The sequence below is a fragment of the Anomalospiza imberbis genome, chromosome 1 (genome assembly GCF_031753505.1).
Source record: "Anomalospiza imberbis isolate Cuckoo-Finch-1a 21T00152 chromosome 1, ASM3175350v1, whole genome shotgun sequence".
NCBI lineage: Eukaryota > Metazoa > Chordata > Aves > Passeriformes > Viduidae > Anomalospiza > Anomalospiza imberbis.
The window spans coordinates 50,558,168-50,577,157 of NC_089681.1; the positions used below are offsets into that span (position 1 = coordinate 50,558,168).

At 40.3% G+C, this 18,990-nt stretch overlaps 1 protein-coding gene across 2 annotated transcripts in view; it reads left to right on the top strand.

Moving 5' to 3' along the window:
- The first annotated feature begins 538 nt into the window (after nt 1–538).
- The window catches only part of ARHGAP28 (Rho GTPase activating protein 28), a 71,555-nt gene continuing 53,103 nt past the window's right edge, over nt 539–18,990 (top strand). Inside the window, exon 1 of one of the 2 annotated variants that reach the window (XM_068192003.1) lies at nt 539–940. In XM_068192003.1, the coding sequence (XP_068048104.1) occupies nt 810–940 (131 nt within the window). In that variant the 5' untranslated portion in view covers nt 539–809. Of the gene's footprint in view, nt 941–12,957; nt 13,131–18,990 lie in introns of those variants that run through there. The other variant, XM_068192008.1, reaches the window with a different exon arrangement.

The window sequence follows — 18,990 nt, forward strand, 5'->3', positions numbered from 1 at the left end:
AAAGCACTTAATTAACATAGAGAGATCAAGTTAAGTTATGAAAAAATATTAAGCATCTTGGTGTGTATTTATTTACAGGATTGCTCCGGGTGAACACACAGTTGTAATTCACTCATTTTCCACTGCCTTTCTAATTATGCACACAGCCATATCAGGCAAAATGAAAGCTTCATCTGTTTTCAGGAGACAGCAAGTGCGGTTCCTCGCCATAGAAATGATCCAGCATGTAGGAAATCACAGCTCCCGCTGCTTGGTGATTTAAACGGAGCAGATCCCTCCGGGTTTCTGCATCCCTTGAAAAACTCCCTGCTCCACCAAACCATGTGCTTGTGTGTTTGAGTAGCGCTCTCCACCAGGTCGTTTCTCCTAGACAAGACTAATTCAGGAACAGGAGGAGTAGTACGAATTTGCTGTTAAAAAGGAAACAAAACAAACAAACAAACAAACAAAAACAACACAAAACAAACAAACAAACAAACAAAAGAAAAAGTAAGTAGGGAACTATTCGGGGAAGAAGTGCTCGGGCAGGAAGTGTCCCGTGCAGGACTGCAGGATTATCTCAGGTTTCTCGTTTCCTAGGAATGCAGTAACTTCCCCGTGGGTTGTTTTGTGGGCGGCGTTTTTGAATTTATGCTAATTCAGCTTCGCTGACAGGGAGAGGAGCCGTGTCTCGGTGCCACAGCTCTCCTGACAGTCGGCAGTGGCGAGCGGCTGCCGCCGAGCCAGGCCATGGGCTGGTGCTTGTGACGGGCTCACTCGCCCTCCCGCCGGGTCGCCTGTGTCGCCAGCAGCGGGGCCGACATGTGCCTATGACCATGGAGATGAAGGACTCGGGCAGCGTGGTGCTGACAGCCTACCATCCCCACAGCCCGGCCAGGATCCCGGGCATGGAGCAGAGCTTTGTACAGGACATCCCCCCCAGCCATTCGCCCGCCAGCAGGTAAAGCCCGAGGGGTGGGGACCGCTGCCATGGCCCGGTGTTTTGGCAGCGTTGGATGGATGTGTGGTCTGTGTCAGCGTGAGAGCTCGGACACTTGAGAGCACTTCGCTCTGCTCATTTCTTGTCTCCGCCGGGGAAGTGATTCAGCCCAGGGCTGCGGGCTGGGGTTGGGAGGGGGAAACACGAGTGCATATTTTAAATCTTGTAAATCGAAAGATCAGACCAGTTTCCTGCCCAGGATACTCAAAAAGAATCCCTGCGCAAAAAGACACGTGAATCAGGCTTCTGCTCAGATCGTTTCGGACTGTGTTGACAAAAAGTGAGGTGGTGGGGCCGGCTGAGCTTGGCACTCAGAAAGTTGATTCTGGCTTTGATTTAGATGATTATTTAATTCCTTCTCCGTTCACTCACTGGGTCAGAACCAACCCTAGAGCTCTTCTCTGTGAAACTGAGGTTGCTGCTTTGCTTTGCACACCCACCTACACACAATGGGAGAGTGCATCGCTAAAGACTTAGTCTAAATACGAAAATTCCTTTGTGTTGCAGGAAACTAAGTATTGTCTTAATTAGTGCAGTCGTGTGTATGTTTACCTTCCTGCCTTGTAAGAATGCATGTATTTGCACAGTTCAAAAACAAGTGGTTTGAGCAGTTTCACTGTTTTAGAAAATCTGGTCTTTCTCTTAAACATAGATATCTGAGGTTTGCAACTTTCTCCAAAAGAAGTGATATAAAAGTTTATAACTGTAAAAAGTTGAAGAAGGTAGCAAGTCTTGCATTATGGCTTGACTGAAAAAATAAGAACTAAAGTCTGAGGAAACAGCAGATGACATTATCCCCATGAATTAAGTCTGTGTCTTCTCTTAATAAAAATAATGATATTTACTTCATGTTGTTTATTTATAGCCCAATTCTATTTTGTTTTCAATGTCATTATTTAGATTAGCTGCATCTTCCTGTTCTTTGTGTGTTTCCCTGGCTGTCCCATAAAGATAACTCCTTTGTTCTGGTAAACTGCTGTTTGAGAGCAGTACCAAAATACACAATTACATGTTGAGAAAAGAAACGGAGTCTGGGCTTTTAGACGCAGTAAGAATGGCATTTGCTACTCAAAACAGAGAGCAGTGGTTTGGCATTGGGTTACAGGGAAGCATGTAGTTCTTTTCCCTGTGCTCTTCCCTTAGGAAGAACATAAATTCAATCTCTCAGACTTTTAAGTTTGTGAGCAACAGAAATGCGGTGTTTTGCTGTTTTTCTTGTAGGTGTGCTCATTGTTTTAAAATGCACTTGAAACTTAAGCTCAGAGTGTCTGAGGGTTTAAATCACACATAAATCATATGCATATCACCTACAAAAAGCAGATGTGCCAATTACAGTTCCTGAAAGAAAAAACTAAAGCGGATCCTGACATTTTGATGAGGAACGTATTTTGGAAGCTCCTGCCATGAGGCAAAGCCATGTGTCTCTCTATGTCTACATATCCATAAGACTTTGGTGCTGTCTCCCCTTTCTTGTCCTCAACTTCCCACAGCTGTCTAATTGCCAAATTCTGCCATATGGGCAGTCATTGGCTATCTGAGTTTCCAAAGCCTGTTTGAGAGAATGATTTTATTAACCCAGCATGAAGTCCTCTGGAATGCAGAACCCATGAAGGCAAATGCACTGAGTGTTTTAGCAAATGGTAAAACAGGCTCTGGCTTAATCCCTACTTCATCTTCTAAGAACTCTTTCCTGGACTGCATTTTCTGTATAGTTTCCTCTGCCACCATCCTAATTCAAGAGCTTTTATAATAGGTTCTGTCTGGTGTTCCTTGATCCCTAGGGCAGCTACCCCACACTGTGGCATGTTAACTCCTTAACTCTTCAAGAAAATTATTCAAAAACCATGAAAAGAACAGAGGTGTCACCCTTTCCTTATTTGATAACAAAAACAGTTGAGACCCAGAGCCTGAAGTTAGCTGCTTAAGTTACATGTAGCTCTAAAGCAGTCTGTGTTTGAGATGTTTATCCATGAGAATATAATCTGTCTTTGGCATTAGCCTTTAATTTGGTAAACTGCTGACCAGTTCTCTCTCAGTTTAGGAATCAAGATACTTCATTTTCCTTTCTCTTGTCATAACATTTTGCTTGCTTTAGAGTGATGCACTCTTTATATTAGAATAGCTTCACTCACCAGAGTCAGGCTTGGAGTTGTTTTCCAACTCTTTTCTCATGCAGAAATTTTCCTTTTGGAAACCTGATCAGAGTTTTCTCACAAAAAGTGGAATCTAATGCAGCCTCAGCCAGCAATTAACTGCACCACTCCCCACTGTTAAAAAAGACACTGATAAAAAAAGAAGGAAAGATTTAAGTAACCATCATGAACCCCTAAATAAATGAGTAATCTTAAATACTCTTGACAATTCAGACACACAGCTGAGAAGCTAATGTACATGAAAGGTTACACTAACAGATGCATCAGGCCACTTGGATTCATATTCATGCACAACTCTCACAGGGCCAACCAGGCTGGCATCCTGTGTGCATTTCTAGAACACACTGCCAGCATCAGGGTCAGCATGAAGTACAGCAGCTGCAAGTATTTCCATTTCTAAGCCCAGTGGGTATATACCCCATCATAAGTTAGGGGATAGTAGCTGGTGGGCTGTAAGGAGAACAGGAGAAAATTTGCTTAAATTGCTTTGAATGGAGGATGGATCAGTGTGCAGCGAAGGATGGAAAATTCATAGAAATAATGAAGAGGAGAGTGGGATGACAGTTTGACTGCATAGTGATGCCATCACCAGTTTGCAAAGGAGAATTCTAGCTTCCAGATGTAGCACTGGATAACATCAATAAAGTGGCTAAGAAAAGGACCACAGATTCCACCCATCCTCCAGAACAAGAGTTCATCAGAGGGACTAAAGACTTAAATATCTTTACTTCGATTATCCATATAGTTCAATTCTATCTTTCTCCGTTTGTTGCATCTTGCAGACTTATTTAACCAGTTCTATACATGAGCTGGAGTGAGCCCTGAAAACTGCACTGTTGAGTATCCTAGAGCTCCAGGAGAATTCTCCAGACAAACCTTCCTTTAATGCTAATATAACTAGCAAGTTCATTTTCCATTTTCTCATGGGATATTAAGGTCTCTTTCCTAAGCTTAACATCTGCTTTTATGTGCATTTTATAAGCATTTATAGTACTTGTATCTTTTTTGTTTTTTATTTATTGCTTGTGAGAATGAGGTGTTGGGGAGATCTCTGTTTTGTTTGCTTGGAAGTCAGGCTAGCTTTTCAGCATACAAGTATAATGGGAAAGATTCCTGTTCTTGTGGCAACCTCATAACTCTTTTTTAATCCTGTTTATTAGAAAATAGATTTCACAAGTACCAGCACCAAAGAACCCAGAATATCACACTATCCCAGTCAATACAGATTCTGTCTTAATGCAAAGGTGAAAGTGCTGATTTATGTTACATAATGGTCAACTTTGGCTTCCTCATTTCAGAGAATGAAGGACTTTGTAGTTGTGCACAAATACTGCTCCTGGGTTATATAGAGGAAAAGTGGGGCCATGGCCATATGTCTTTCTCACATCCCCTTTCTGTCCTGTTAGGAGTAGCACAGGAATAACTCCCGTGCTCAGAGGAAACAGGCATGACCTTTATGCCAAATGGTCAGAGAGCTCTCTAAGGTAATTATGCAATTAGGGGAAGACAAAGCATTCCTAAGTGAGTCATGCTCCAGCTTTCCTTGACTCCATTGTGATAATTAGTGTGCTCCTCTGTTTGCTACAAGCACATCTACCAGAAAAGAACTCATCCTGCACTGCAAATCACATTTTCACTGCAATGAGTGGCTGTCACTTACGTGAGCATGAAGTAAGAATTAGGGGAAAGAAAAAGCATGTTCATAGGGTTTGTTTCTGCAGAATGGTGTGAGAGCAGCTTTTAAAGTGCACATTAAGCTTTTTATACATGGAGTAACCTTTTCAATCAATAATCATGCAAAGAGCAGTATATATATACAACCAAACGTAGGAGCTTGCTTTATCTTGCATAGGTAAAGGACAAAGTAGATGTCAGCACTACTGATCAACACAGCCAAGAGCCCTTCTTAACTTCCCTAGTCCACTGCAAGTCTGGTACTTCCAGTTGTTTCAGAGAAAGGCCTTCCCAATCTCTTTGCATTCAGCATGTCTCCCTCCTCCTGCTATCAGGGGGTTGACTTTCAGGCAGACATCACTAAACTGAAGAGTCAAAAAAGAATAAAAATATTTTTATATTGGTTGAAAAATACTGTGTGGATTGAGTTACCTGCTCTGCAAGTCTAAGACTTACAGAGTTGGAGCTGGTATCAAGTCATTACACTGGACAAGCATGACACCAGATTGTTTTGTAGGATTCATTCCTCCTTGCAAGCCCCAAGATACTACAGATACATGTCAAGGTGAGCTAAAGTGTCCTGAAATAATTCCCTGGAAGAAATACAACTGCAGGAGGAGTCTTTATGCACCAAAATTTGTCTTTTGACAGGAGGAGCTATGTGAACAGCTCGGGTTTTATCCCAACAGAAGCAGATTTTATCACACTGAAGTAAGGTCTCTAAGCCCTGGGGCCATGTGATCTGGGTTGGATTTCTGTCAGTGCTGATTGAGCAGCTCCCCTGCTCAGTTGTATACAAGTGATGTCAATAATGTCTTCTTGGTGAAGCAGGATAAACAACCTTAACTATTTTGGATGTTTTTCTCACCTTATCATAAACTTCCCCAGAAGGCAAAAATAAAAATCTGGCTCCTTTTCCACAGTAGATCTTGACATGACTTGAGCCTTTTGCAGTAACTTGGACTCCAAAGCTATGAATTTAAAGTTTTAAAATGTACTAAATGTGGTAAAAAAAAAAATCCCACAAATCAGTAGCCTAGGAAAAAACAGCATTGGCACCAGCACAAAAAAATAAATTTTATGGAAAAAATAACCCTTGTTACAACTTATAGAAGCTTTCTAAAATATGATTTTAAAGTATATTTTTATAGATGCTAAGAATGATAATTCTTAATAAAATACTTACCAGGAGAATGAATATAAATAAATCAGACAATAGTAGACACGCTTTTCCTGTAGGTTTTAGAAATATCCTTGTCCTCTGGGAGCCACTCTGAGGAATGCAGTATTTATAGCCAGCTCCTCATGTTATGGTTGAAACTAGAGTTGGCTTCTCTGGTTTCTTTTTACTTTGGTGCTCCTGCTGCTCTCCCTGGTACCTCCATATGTAGAGCTAATGAAAAACATCTGGCACTGTCCCTTTGATCATTTTGTTGGGTTGAGCATTTAGCCAGCTGCCCCATTCATTTTTAACTAAGTCACTTATCTCTCATTACATGAGTGTTGGAGCTGCCTGCAAAAAAAAAAGAGTAGGACCTGAGAGCCCTGCATGCCCTACACAGACATGTTCAGATTGCATCTGGCAGCCTGACATCACTGGCATAACAAACTGCCAGGAGTCCACAACCTTAGTGTTACTTTTGCACAGGAGATCATAATAATTCAGTGCAAATGTGTGGAAAATGTGTAGAGGTGGCAACTGCAAGACACAACTATGGAGTACTAGTAAAAGTACTTAGCTAGAGCAGGATCTGAAAAGTATCTGGTTAGTGCTGTACAAATATAGAATCACATCCTGAAATAGTGTGGGGTATCCACAGCAAACAGTCAAGCTAACATCCTGGATTTCAGCTAACCACAGCAGAGCAGCCATTTGGCCCACTGCATTGCTTAGCTCCAGCTGGCCAGGAGCACAGCAGAGCTAGCCCAGCTGGCAGCACATCTGCCAGAGGGGCAGGACCATGCTTTGTGCAGCCTTCAGGTACCACCATGGTGGGTGCATTCAAAGAGCACAGGAGAGGTACCCAGAGAATAGAACCCAGAGTCCTGTCCCAAGGTGGTGACTGAAACAAAGCATCCTACCTAGCAATTTGGCCCCCCTTTTCCTGCCTACTACTTTCTCTCTCAGTGAAAATCAGCTCATACCACCCTGGTCTTCCAAGTCCTGCTGGGTGCTAGGGACTCAGAACAGGAAGACAAAAAAAAAATACAAGGGGGTGTGATGTGTTGCACAGGAGTGGGAAGAAGAGGGGAGCAAATGAGGACAGGAGAAGGACCACATTCCTAGGTGCATTACCTGATTCACATCCTTGTGTGCAAATAAAAGGATCTGGAGTCAGAAAGAAAGAACTCATAAATGTTGTTTTGTGGTGGGGAAATTTACAGCTGGGCCTCAAGTCCCACCAAACACATGGGGTTTGGAATGGCATTTAAGTAGTGATTTTGAAATCAAAACATGAAATGGTTTAAAAGACAGGTTGTTTGAAAAAAGTGCTCTATTACCCTGAAGGACTTTTTCAGCAGAGATCAGCAGAAGTGCTTGAGTTGGCATCCCTTGTAATTGATGCAAGGAAAAGATTGATGATCTGTGAGGGATTCCTCATTTCTGTAATTTCATTTTTTTCCCCGCTATATCTTAACTTTCCAGACACTGTCAGAGTCTCTGAGGAGAGTGGAATAAACACTGGAGCAGGGAGCCTTTTATCAGCTTGTTTGTTTAAAGACAGTTATGTTGTCTTATTTGGGATGCTGTGTAATACTCAGCTACTGTAGGTCTGCAGGATTTTCAGATGCATAAAATCATCCAGTTTAGGATGGACTTATGTTGGACACTTAGGCAGAGGGCAGGTGAACAAAGGAGAGACAGAAATCTTTCCTACTAGATGTTGCTGTTAATTTCTACCTGAGGACTACACAAGCCTTTTTAAAAATCTCTTGGTGCAGAAGGTCCTCTGAGCAGATAATGAGCAAGATAATGACCACAAGGCTTTTTATGGAGGGGAGAAGAGGCCTACCAGAGAGAGACAAGAGAAGAACAAGTATATATAGAGAAGTATCAGATGTCCAGAAGTCATCAGAAGTCCATCTGTTTTGACATCATTTATCAGATAAAAGATAAGTAAAGCAAGAGACAAGCCAGGGAACTGTGTTTTGTGCACCTGTGCATGAAACCTCAGGACATCAGCTACCAGGTCACTCACAATTTGCTACCAGAGATGGAAGAAGCTCTAGAGCTGTAAGTCTTCATATTTTTCTAGAGCTAATTAAAAAAACCCTAGCTTTCAAATGCTCAGACTTGGAAAAGGCATAATAAATGTATAAAGGCCTGAATTTGACTCATGGAATAGTAGGTTCTTTGCTAACTATACCCCTGCAGAGTCTGCAGAAAGCCAGACTCTGAGTTAATCAATGCAAAATATAGGTATGGCAGTGGAGAGCCTCCTCAACATCAGCTTCTCTTTCTCTGGCTAATGAAAACTCAGAACAAAATATCATCCAATCTTGTTTTCTGGCCCAGTGATTATCATACCTAGTGGTCAAGAGGCAATTTAGAAGTGAGAATGACAGATCCTTTTTAAGGTTAACCTTGGTATAAGAGCAAGAACTAGATAGCATTCAAGCCAACATGAATTAGTCCTTTTCTTAATTCTAATTTAATAAAACATTATTAATAAATCCGGCAGTGAAACATCAAGTGGGATATGAGTCTTGTTTGTACACATGGACTGAGGTAAAGGACACTTAGGCATAGTAAATAGAGGTTTTACCTCTGGATTTAGTGGAAATGGAATCAAGTCATTAGAACTCACATCTTTTTGTCAACAATTTTGCTTACAGGGCATGATTTGATTATGCTATCTCCTGTCTCAAGTCAGGCTGACTTCTTTAACAGTATTCTTGCAGAATAGGACATCCATATGAAGTCTTAGATAATTAAAACATAACAGTGGCTAGGCCTGTCTTCTTTTTACACTACTTCCCTCTGTTACTCAAATATTTTGAAAACTTGAGTTCTAAATATTTGTGTGGCTGTATCAGAGATGATTATAAAATCTTTGCTGTAAATGCAGGTGAAACATGGAGCACGGGGGCCTAGGGCAATCTGTGAAGATGTTTTTTCAGGTTCTGCTGTCCTTGGCCATTTGTGGGCTAGATGGTGCCCATGTCATGCATGTGCAAGGAGGTGAATGGAAGCAGAGAGTTTATCCTGATGAGTAGAGACAAGGGAAGCCTTGATACTCAAGCTGCAGCAGGATTTTAAATTGCGAGTGTTCACTTCTGGAGAGAGGGTGGGAAGAAGGAAGCTAAGACACCCTTCCAAGAAAAGGAAACAAGTTTTTTTAAGTACATGGGAATCTTTTGTCACCTGCTGAAACAATAGTATCTGCCTCATATGAGGTCTTTCTTACATCTTCCACTCAGAGTATGCATTTCACTGTAAGGCCCTGTGATACGCTGCAATTCTGTGTTGCTGCCTTGTTTGCTTGCATTCTTCCCGCCTTCTTTCTTTCAGTTAGCAAAAGGAATTAACACTTGAGCATTTAACATTACTGGTAATTTGAATTTTCTGGAAGTATTCATTTATTTAAATTAACCTGTGTGTAGAATATGTCCAAGCATGAAGTTTATGGTTACCACATGTCATTAACAATTCAGAGTATATGGCAAACATTAGAATTACTTGTCCTACAAGTCAAATATTAACTGGAATTTTCTTCAAGCATATTTGTTTAAACCATCTGTTGCTTCTGACAATGAGTGCCAATTAAAAATAAACAAGACAACATATGTCATTTTCTGAAGAGCTTTCTTCATCATACAGGACTTCCATGTTCTGTATTTAGAAGCACACCACATTTTTGGGAGAGACGTTGATTCTGCAGCTATTTTGTGTGGTCAAAATGCATTTCATCCTTAATGGACTCAGTCTCTTAGGCCTTTTTTTTAACTACTAAATTTGTTTTACAAGATATAGCTCACCCTGGCCTGAAGTTAACTGTGCCACACTCAGCAATGCAGTAAGATCATGCAAGCCAAAACAGCTTGCTCCAGTCTACACTGAACACAAGCAAATCTGCCTTACATGTCATGCAACAATAAATCACTAGTTTTAAGTAATCACACATTTGTACATGGAGTTTATTGTCATGGGATGTCCTTGGAGGCTCATTTTCTCTTTCCAGATTCAAACATGGGGTATAATTAACACTTAGTGCTATCAAGAATTCTAAAAGATACAGTTAAGTTGTAATTTTCAGAGGTAGCCTTTTCCTCCTGACATGAAACTTTCTGGAGTAAGAAAGAAAATCTGCATTACAGGCAAAAAAGAACCACATAAAGCAATAAAAAGAAAAAATAAAACCAAAGAAATTCAGTCTGACATCATATGGTTTAACAGCAAGATAATAAATCCGTGGCTTTAGTGGATATCAAGATTGCCACGTAATGACTGCACACAGGAATTCAGAACATACTTTCATGGGGTGGTTGCTAGCAAATCTGAGCTCCCTCTGCCTGTGTCCAGGAGCTGTAGGGCCACATTAGCACAGAGTTTTGCTCAAGCTGAAAACAGCCTTGGTGATGCACTAGCTCAGCTGATGGCTTCTGGCCCTGGGAAGCGCGTGTCTGTCCCACTGACACGGCTGTAGGAAAATTGAAGGCTGGAATTCAAAGCGTTTAAAATAATGCTTCAGGACTGATAAGGAAAAAAAAAGGTACGTGTTTTTGCTTTGCAGCCTGGAAGGGAAGCTTTACCCAACTTACTTGAACCATAGCAGAATATCTTGTTCTTTTGTGGAAATCAGATTCCTACAAGGGAAAAGCACATGAAAAAGGAGTGCTGCTTGTGATACTCACTTAGAAAAATTTATTGACAAGAATATGAAAGTATTCATCATCTGAATCCCTGTAGACTCCAGCAGAACAATCAAGGGTACAGCAGAGATCCAGCACTAGTTCTGATGAATAATTTTAAAGAAGATTTTACATTTTTATTAGGTTAGATATTTTTTCCTTTAACTTAGGTAATCCATCTGAAGAGTAGAGTTCTGATTTTCTGGAAGAATAGAGCTTGAAAACCTTTTATTTCTTAAACAAGACTGAAGCCAGTCAGCATCTGAATATCCACTAGAATCTCCTTTCTAATTAAATTTCATCAGCTGGATCAGAAATATGATGATGTTCAGAAACTGCATTGAGCCACATTCAAACACTGTAAATAAGGTTTATGACCTTTATTCTTGAGCTGTCAGTTCAGCCTTTGGTTTCTGAATCATTTCATGGCATTGATCCAGTGGTTCAGTTATGCTGAAAAAGACATTGACCACTGCAAAAGTGGGTGGAAAAACATCATTCAGCAGTCAGCTGGGTATATCTGCTGAAAGTATGTCTGTAATTTTGTGAAGGAGATGGTGTTACTAAGAACAGATTGGTTTCTGAGACTGCCTTGAACCAGGCCAGCTGTAGTTAAACCCTGAAAGGCTGACAAAGTGCTTTTCTAATTATATCAGTGGAGTGGATGGCTAGATTAAGTTACCTCCTTTGAGACTATTGGTGATGAGTTTCCATCACTGGGATAGATTATATATTTCATACAAACCAAGGGGACCTCAGGCTGCGCAACAATAGGAATGACCCAAATTCTGACATGATACACACCTGCCAGGCTATCCTAAAGCTCACAAATAGCCATATCCTGTTAATTCACTGGACATAATGACAACATTTGATAGGCAATCTTGAAGACTTTGAAGAAATTTAAACTTAGTATGGGATTAATTTTTGAAATTAAATACATCAGTTTTCACCAGATACCAGAAAAAAAAAACAGGAAAATCATAGACAGTGGTAAGAGTTTTTTGGTGTCTTTAGAAAAAACACATATTTATTGCTTTGGCCCTCTTCACAGGGTCTTAAAACAGTCATTGACATCACTATGCTTAAGCAACTGGTATGGCTGAAAATAATAAGCTCAGTGTTTATTCTTCTGTACTTTTCTATGATATTTAGTTAAAAACTTAATACCACTTTTCCATCATTTTTAACTACCTGTAAAATGAGTAATGCCCTGCAATGTGGTTATAGCAGACCAAACTTACCATCTTCTGAAGAATACTTGAAAGCGATAGGTAGATCTCAGGGATAAGCAATGAACTACACATCCTTGGGTACAGTGAGAGGAGTGACCTATTCTTACAGAAGGGAAGGAAACCTCTTACTCTTCTATATTAATTTCATATCTGATGAAAAGAGCTTGCTCACTTTGCAAGACTGCTGTTCTGCATTTTATGTTTGGGAGACATAAGGAAAATTCCTCTTTGCTTGAGCTGACATTCCTGCCCTTTCTCATGCTTAAACCATGATATTTAAAGCCAGAGAGACAACACAGTGCTCTGTTCATGACACCTGGAAAATCCTTTTTAGAGTTAGGTGCTGTGGTGGGCTGATCAGATAAGTCACTCTGGAGAAGAGTACTTGTTTGTTTTAACTGTTGAACTGTGGAGGCTAGACAGAGTTGAGTCTTTGGATTACAAACGTAATTGATGTCTCCACACTGCAAGTCAGACCTGGAACTTCTCCTGGTGACAGTAGGCTTTGGGTTTGCCTCTGAAGATCTAGATGTCCTATGTCAGCATTCTGTGACTGACTTTGTATCTTCAATACATGTTGCAGTTCTTTTTTGTCATTTATCCTATTCACTCCATTATTTTATTTAGGAACTCCTAAATTCCACACGGGGATGAATCAATTACTTAATTTGTCTGTAATTGCATTTCTATTGCACCCACTTTGTGCATTTATTGGACTTTGATGAAAAACAATGAACTTAGCCAAAAACCACTGAGCTACACAGGAAAGATAATTGAGTGGGGCAATTCTGTAATGGTCACTCATGAAGGAAAAACTTAGCAAGTTCAATGGGATATTTTTCCTTTTAGATTCATCACAGTCACTTTTTTGGATTACACTCAGAGAAATATACTTACGAATGGAAATATTATCACAAGTTAGCAGCGGACCCCAAAATCCAAACAAAACAATGAAGCAACGCAGACTTTCCTTCCTATTCTGATTGCATCACTGGAACCACTGCCTAATAAAGGGATTTTGTTTGAAAAAACTTCCTTCTGTGTTTTTTTACAGTGCTGTGTGTCTGCATTCCTGTTCATTTGTATGCTTGATTAGCTGAAATCAAATACAATGATGCAGATCTCCAAGCAGCTATAAAAACTCAAACTGAGCAATACTAACAGAAAAAAAATTTCTACATTGCAATCTTCATGGGAATTGCTGTGCAGAAAGCAAAAGAGCTGATGCAAAACCATGTATGTGTTTTTCCTTCATCTTATTCCATCATTTTGTAAGAAGAGTTTGCTTTTTAGTGGACTTCAAATAGTCTTGTGAACAGGTAACAAAGGATGTACTGTTTGTGTCTCTGCCTCATGTACCGCTGTCCTCTGGCCAACAGCTTGAAAGACTGCTAGATTTTAAGAAATTCTGTAAGCATTAATTGTGGGATTTTTTTCCTCTACCTGTGATATTCTGTGTGCTTTTGGTATTACTTTTGACTTTTGCTGAGTTAGTCTTGTGGTTTTGGAATGAGTCCTGTAGATTTTAGGAACGGGGAAGGTGTTTTGGTTTTTGCAGGTGATGTTGTATCTTCTAAAAATGAATCATCAAATTGATTCTGATTATAGCCATCAGTTGAAATTAATAGAAATATATAGATGTATAATTTTAGGCACCTAAGATAAGAAAATTGGTGAAGATCTGTGTCATCCTATCTGTATATTCCGAATGTATCACTTATGTAAAGATAGAAGAAAATAATACAGTAGACATCTGAACCTTAAGCAAGAAAACTTCCAATCATTAATACAATCTAAAGGAACTTAGAAGAAAACTGAAAAGTTAAGAGTAAAGTGGCAATTACTTAATAAGAAGTACATAAGTAAAAAAGAAAACATACCTAAGATCTACTTGAATGGCTATCCCAGAAGTGCCTCTTGCTTGGTAGTTGAGGGCTTTTTTTGCATTTGCCTTGTTGTTGACAAAATCTTGGCTAGTCTTTCTTTGAAAATGGGTGATATTTTGACAGCATTGGAAGAGATCTTTCTGAGTAGATACACTTTCCCATTACTAAGTAGTAAAGTGAAGGATAGACTAAAACCATGATGAAAGTAGATGAAAGATCATCAAAATTCTTTAGCTGAGGTTTGTTCTTGAATTCAGGGGTTTGTTTTGATGTGGTACTTTACTTAAATTACTGATTTAATCATGCACTTGTTGAAATCAAAGCTGTTGAAAAGTTCTGTGATTAGATTATGTGGAAAAGAAGTAACTGAAACACGTTATTGGGCATTTTCACAAAGAAAGCATTCGAAAATTCACATTCATTGCAGATGTGATGGCAGAAGTTTTTTGACTGATTCTGTACATTTCTTTGATGCAACCTTTGAAATGCTAACAGTCAAATGATTTACTACACTGTATTTGAGTTTTGACTGCTGTCCTATACAATATGTAAATAGGAAAGTCCTGCTTCCCTGGAAATTATGATAAGAGCTTAGCTTCTTGGTTAGCTGTGATTGACTACATGCTACTATCCAATGTTTGCCGAACAAAAATGAAATGAATTTGTTTTGCATGAAAAAAAGCAATCAGATAATATCTTGAGGGGAAAGCCTTGACTTAGACACATGTACTGTCTGTACCATAGAAAATTTTATGATTTACTGTATTTCTAAGTACTTTTAACATTTTTTGATTGATGGGCTGGTTTAATCCCATTGACAAGATAAATAATGAGAGCAGCTCTGTGGCTTGTCTGAGTTGCTGTGGATGTCTAATTTTCATTGGACAAAAACTTTATCATGAACTTACTCTGAGTAGCACTTGCCCTGTGTTTCCTGCAAGGTTTGCTGGACTTGATTTGCACATTGTTAGTCATATTCTGTTTCATATAGAAATGTTCTATACAAAATTGCTGGGTTGTACTTTTTTCACAGAGATTCTGTGAATCTTTTTTCACAGATTCACAGAATCACCTGGGGTGATTAATTGCACTGTCCAGTTGCTCATGCAGGACAAATTCAGGTGACTTCTAAGCTTGACTGTGGGCTGTGGCAGGACATGCTCTGGGGTTCTCCTGACCATTTCCCCAGCTCATATCATCGCCCCAATATGTTACAGTGAAGTCAGAAAACTCTCCCTGTCAGTTTTCAGAACTGCAGGTCTACAGCAAATCTATGGGCATAAAGTGTAGGAGAACCAAAGAAAAACCTGCCCATAGACTGGTGTATCTCATGCAGTTGTGACAACTGCATCTATGGGACCATTTTCTAGAGGACAGTTCTAGAGGACTAGGCAGTTCCCAAAAGCAAAATGGCTTAGTTTCAATTCGTTCCTTGCTTGATCAAAAGTTATTGTCAAATTCCCACCAAACTCATAGGTTCTGTCTGGTAGTCAGCTATCCCCAAACTACCTTCATTCTTTCCTAGTCTACTGAGGCTCAGAATCACAACCAAGTTGTGATGGCAAAACAAGCTGCCACTTACACTGTGAGCTTTTATAACTATTTAGGGACTTGCTCTTAGCACACGGCTAATAAAAAGTAACTTAACTAGGCTTTTACTTCTTTCATGACAGAATTACTTTGAATTATGTCACATTTGCCATGGACAAAACTTTCATATGGCAGTTAATATAGCTCAGTTGCTAATTAGGAACTTTTCCAGCAGTAGCAATAACATTATTTGTCTTAATTCTTATAATTATATTCATGTGAAACTCCTTTCCCTGAACTACAAGAACTCCATAACTACACCTAAGAAAAGATTTTTCTTGGATGATACATAGATGTAAAATAAAGGGGCTTTACTGCTTCCTCCAGTCTCCACCACCAACTTTCGTGAGAGGAAAATCTGTGTTTCTCAAAAGTTCCAGGTCATGGTAGTCAACTGTCAGCTTCTTACATAACAACACAGCAGCAGGAATTGTCACTAAAATTATTATCCAGTGAAGTTTAATTTATATTGGCCAATTCACTAGCCTTATCATTCATCAGTTCAGGATGTACAGCATAAATAACTTTGAGAATGAAAGCTCTGAGAACACATGTTAAGTTCATCTAAAATTTCTCTCCAAGGCCAGGAGAAGATTAATGCAGTCATGAAAGCAAAGGTCTGGCGCCTCCATCAGCTCCTTTTCCAGTTGCCTGAATGCTAAAATGATCACAGAAATTTCCTCTTCAGTCTAACTGCACAACCCACACACATGCACAGCTCCAACAAAGTGATGACTTGCAGCCTGCGCAAAAATACCCCTAACCTGCCTGGCAGCCAGCTGGCGTGCCCTAATCCAAGCTCTGAGGCTCGGACTTGAGCCCAGACTGCTCTGTCTTGAGAGTCAGCAGTGCCAGCAGTGCAGAGAAAGAGGCACGTGTCTCACCTCGGCTGGAGCCCATGTCCTCCCTGCAGCAAAGTGGCTCCAGCTAGGACAGCTTCCAGTTGAGCAGTGCTCAATTTCAAAAACATCCATGTAAAAACTAGCCTCTGCACAAATCACAAGTCTGAGGAAGTTCTGGAGATATTTGTAACCATGCTGGAAAGGAAAAAGGGGAAAGCCATGAGCTTGTTTTAAAAAACAAAGCAGCAACTAGAATTTGATTTTTTTCCTGCTGCCTCCTGGCAGGTGACCTCAGTGGATGCATGAGTGCTGAACACTGCCTGGCAGCATTCTCTCATCAGTTCAGTTTGAACCAAGTTTATAAACAGGCAGAAAGCTGCCTTCCACTGTTCCTGCTCAGCCATCCTACCTGCCCCATCCCCAGAAAACCCCAAAGTATTAAAATAAGCTCTGATGCAGGCACTGATTCTCTCAAGTTCAGTAGCACACTCAACACAGTTTGGAGAGCTCATTAGAGGACAGTCAGCATTTTCCTTCCTTCACCAGCTCCAAACTCCTGATGGTCCTTTTCCAAGCACTGCTGATTTAGTTTTATGCAAAAACAAGCAGCTGCTTTCCCAGCTCTTGCTTTAGCTCTGTACTTGTGAAAAGGTGATAAGGGGCAATTTCAGTGCATTGCCCTCCTCTGTTGGTACACATGAATTGTTTTATAGAAAAGATAAAGCAAAAAGGGAGAAAAGGGGAAAGAGAGATTAAAATGCAAAGTAAATAACTTATTAATGTGGCAAAGCTGACATAATGCCATCTGGTTTATGTCTGGTGCTTATTTGGAGCTTGATCCTGCCGGGTACTTAGTGCTTGGGCTGTTCCCTGCGGCACTCTCCAGAGCACACTTAATGTTTAAGTGCTTTACTGGATCGTGGCCAGTGTGCTGAGCACCTCAAAGGAATCGGACCTTGCTTAATTTTTCTGGCTTGTAAAAAACTCTTTCCAGTTCTGAGTCCTGGCACTTCTAAGTGAGATTTTTCCTTCTCCACTCCACCCCAACACCCATATTTTTTATTCTGAACAGTCAGTTCCAAGCAGGATTAGACCACTGGTTGCCCACAGTGGAAACTCCAGAATAGACAGCTGACCTCTGAGGAAACTCCAGGGGACAATATTTTCACTTGAGCTGAGGTCCTATCTAGAGTTATTCAAAGCTCCTTTTGCTCAGCCTGTGAAAAAGTTCAGCTATAGAGCAGAAAGGCGAGAGTGTAATAAATTCTGGGGCACACTGAGCATACACTCCAAAGGTGCAATAAGCTGTTAAATCAAATGGGAGAAATCCCTACTAAACCAGAATTCATGGTGTGTCTGACAGCACACACTACATTAAATATATCAAGTCGATAACTCCAAACGTGGCTGTCAACATGATGTGCAACTTTCATCTCTTTCCAATAATAGTGAATCTTTCTGAAGAGCTGCTGTAAATTGCAATTACTAAGTAAATTTTCAAATCTTACAGCCAGATTTGTAACTAGTCTGAAGACCATGGTGAGAAAGGAATGATGAAGCAAGCAGAGACACTTTTTACTGTCATGGCAAATCTGCTCAAGGTTTTAGTTTCAGGGTCAGGCTGTGTAATTCCTCTATCATCTGATCCTTAATGCTTTAAAAATCCTTGAGGTGTACACAGTCACTGTGATGTGGTCTTGCCTGTGCTCTGCGTGCATCCATGCATGTGTGTGTGTGTGTGTGTGCGTATTTGTGGGGGGTGTGTTTGTCACCTGCAGTGCATCACCTGTGTTGCTGAAGTGCTGATACCCAGCATTTTAGCCTTTCTCTAGGAACACCACTTCTGCTCACTTGCTCCCTGCTCACTCTCTACTTCCACTACAAAAAAATTTTACCAGCATTGCAAAACATCCATGTTTTCAAATAGCTGATGTATTTTTTAACCAGCCAGCTAGAAAAAGAAACAAAAATAAAGGAAATACGTACCTCTTTTCCTCAGTTACAAGATTAACGTAGGGCCTGAAAAAGACAAAAGTATAGTGCTGGATTATTGGTTGGATTGAGTCCACATATGTCCATAACCTCTAAGACTAGAAATCATTCTTCACTGGAGCAGAGCACTATGACTCATAGGGCCCAAGACAGCAGCTTTAAAATTGCCATGTAATTGGGTATGGGAAAATCTCTGGCTTTTTGTTTATATTGCTATGCTTTTCTTATATCCCTAACTTTCTGAGTGTATCTAATGAGAAAGAAACAGTTCTATCACTGAAATGTAGCCATCTTGAGGTTATAAAATGACATTTTCTGCCTGAACTGCAGTCAGAGCATGGCTAGGGAGCATAGCACTCTGCATTGGTACAGGTGGGCTGCAGGCTGCTGATGGTAAACAGTAATTTTCAGGGTAGCTGGTACTAAGGACAGTGAGCAGGAGGCTTTTGTGTCTGACTCATACCTCCAGTGAATAATAATAATAATAATAATAATAATAGTAATAATACACAGCAACATTTTCCCAGCACATGGAAACAGACACAGGTGGCATAAGCACAGGCGGCATAAGCAGCAGACTGAAATTTCATGATCACTGTAAACAGAGCTGGGTGTATGCTGGAATTTGTCCAGAATACTGGACACAGCACTGCAGCCTTATCAAGAAATGGATTCTCATGGGAATTCTCGGTAGGCCTTTTGCACCCAAACCCCCAACCAGGTGTTGGTGGGGCAGAGAGTAAGGGGCACCTTCATCAGTTAGTGCTTGTATGTGTCCTGTGTGGG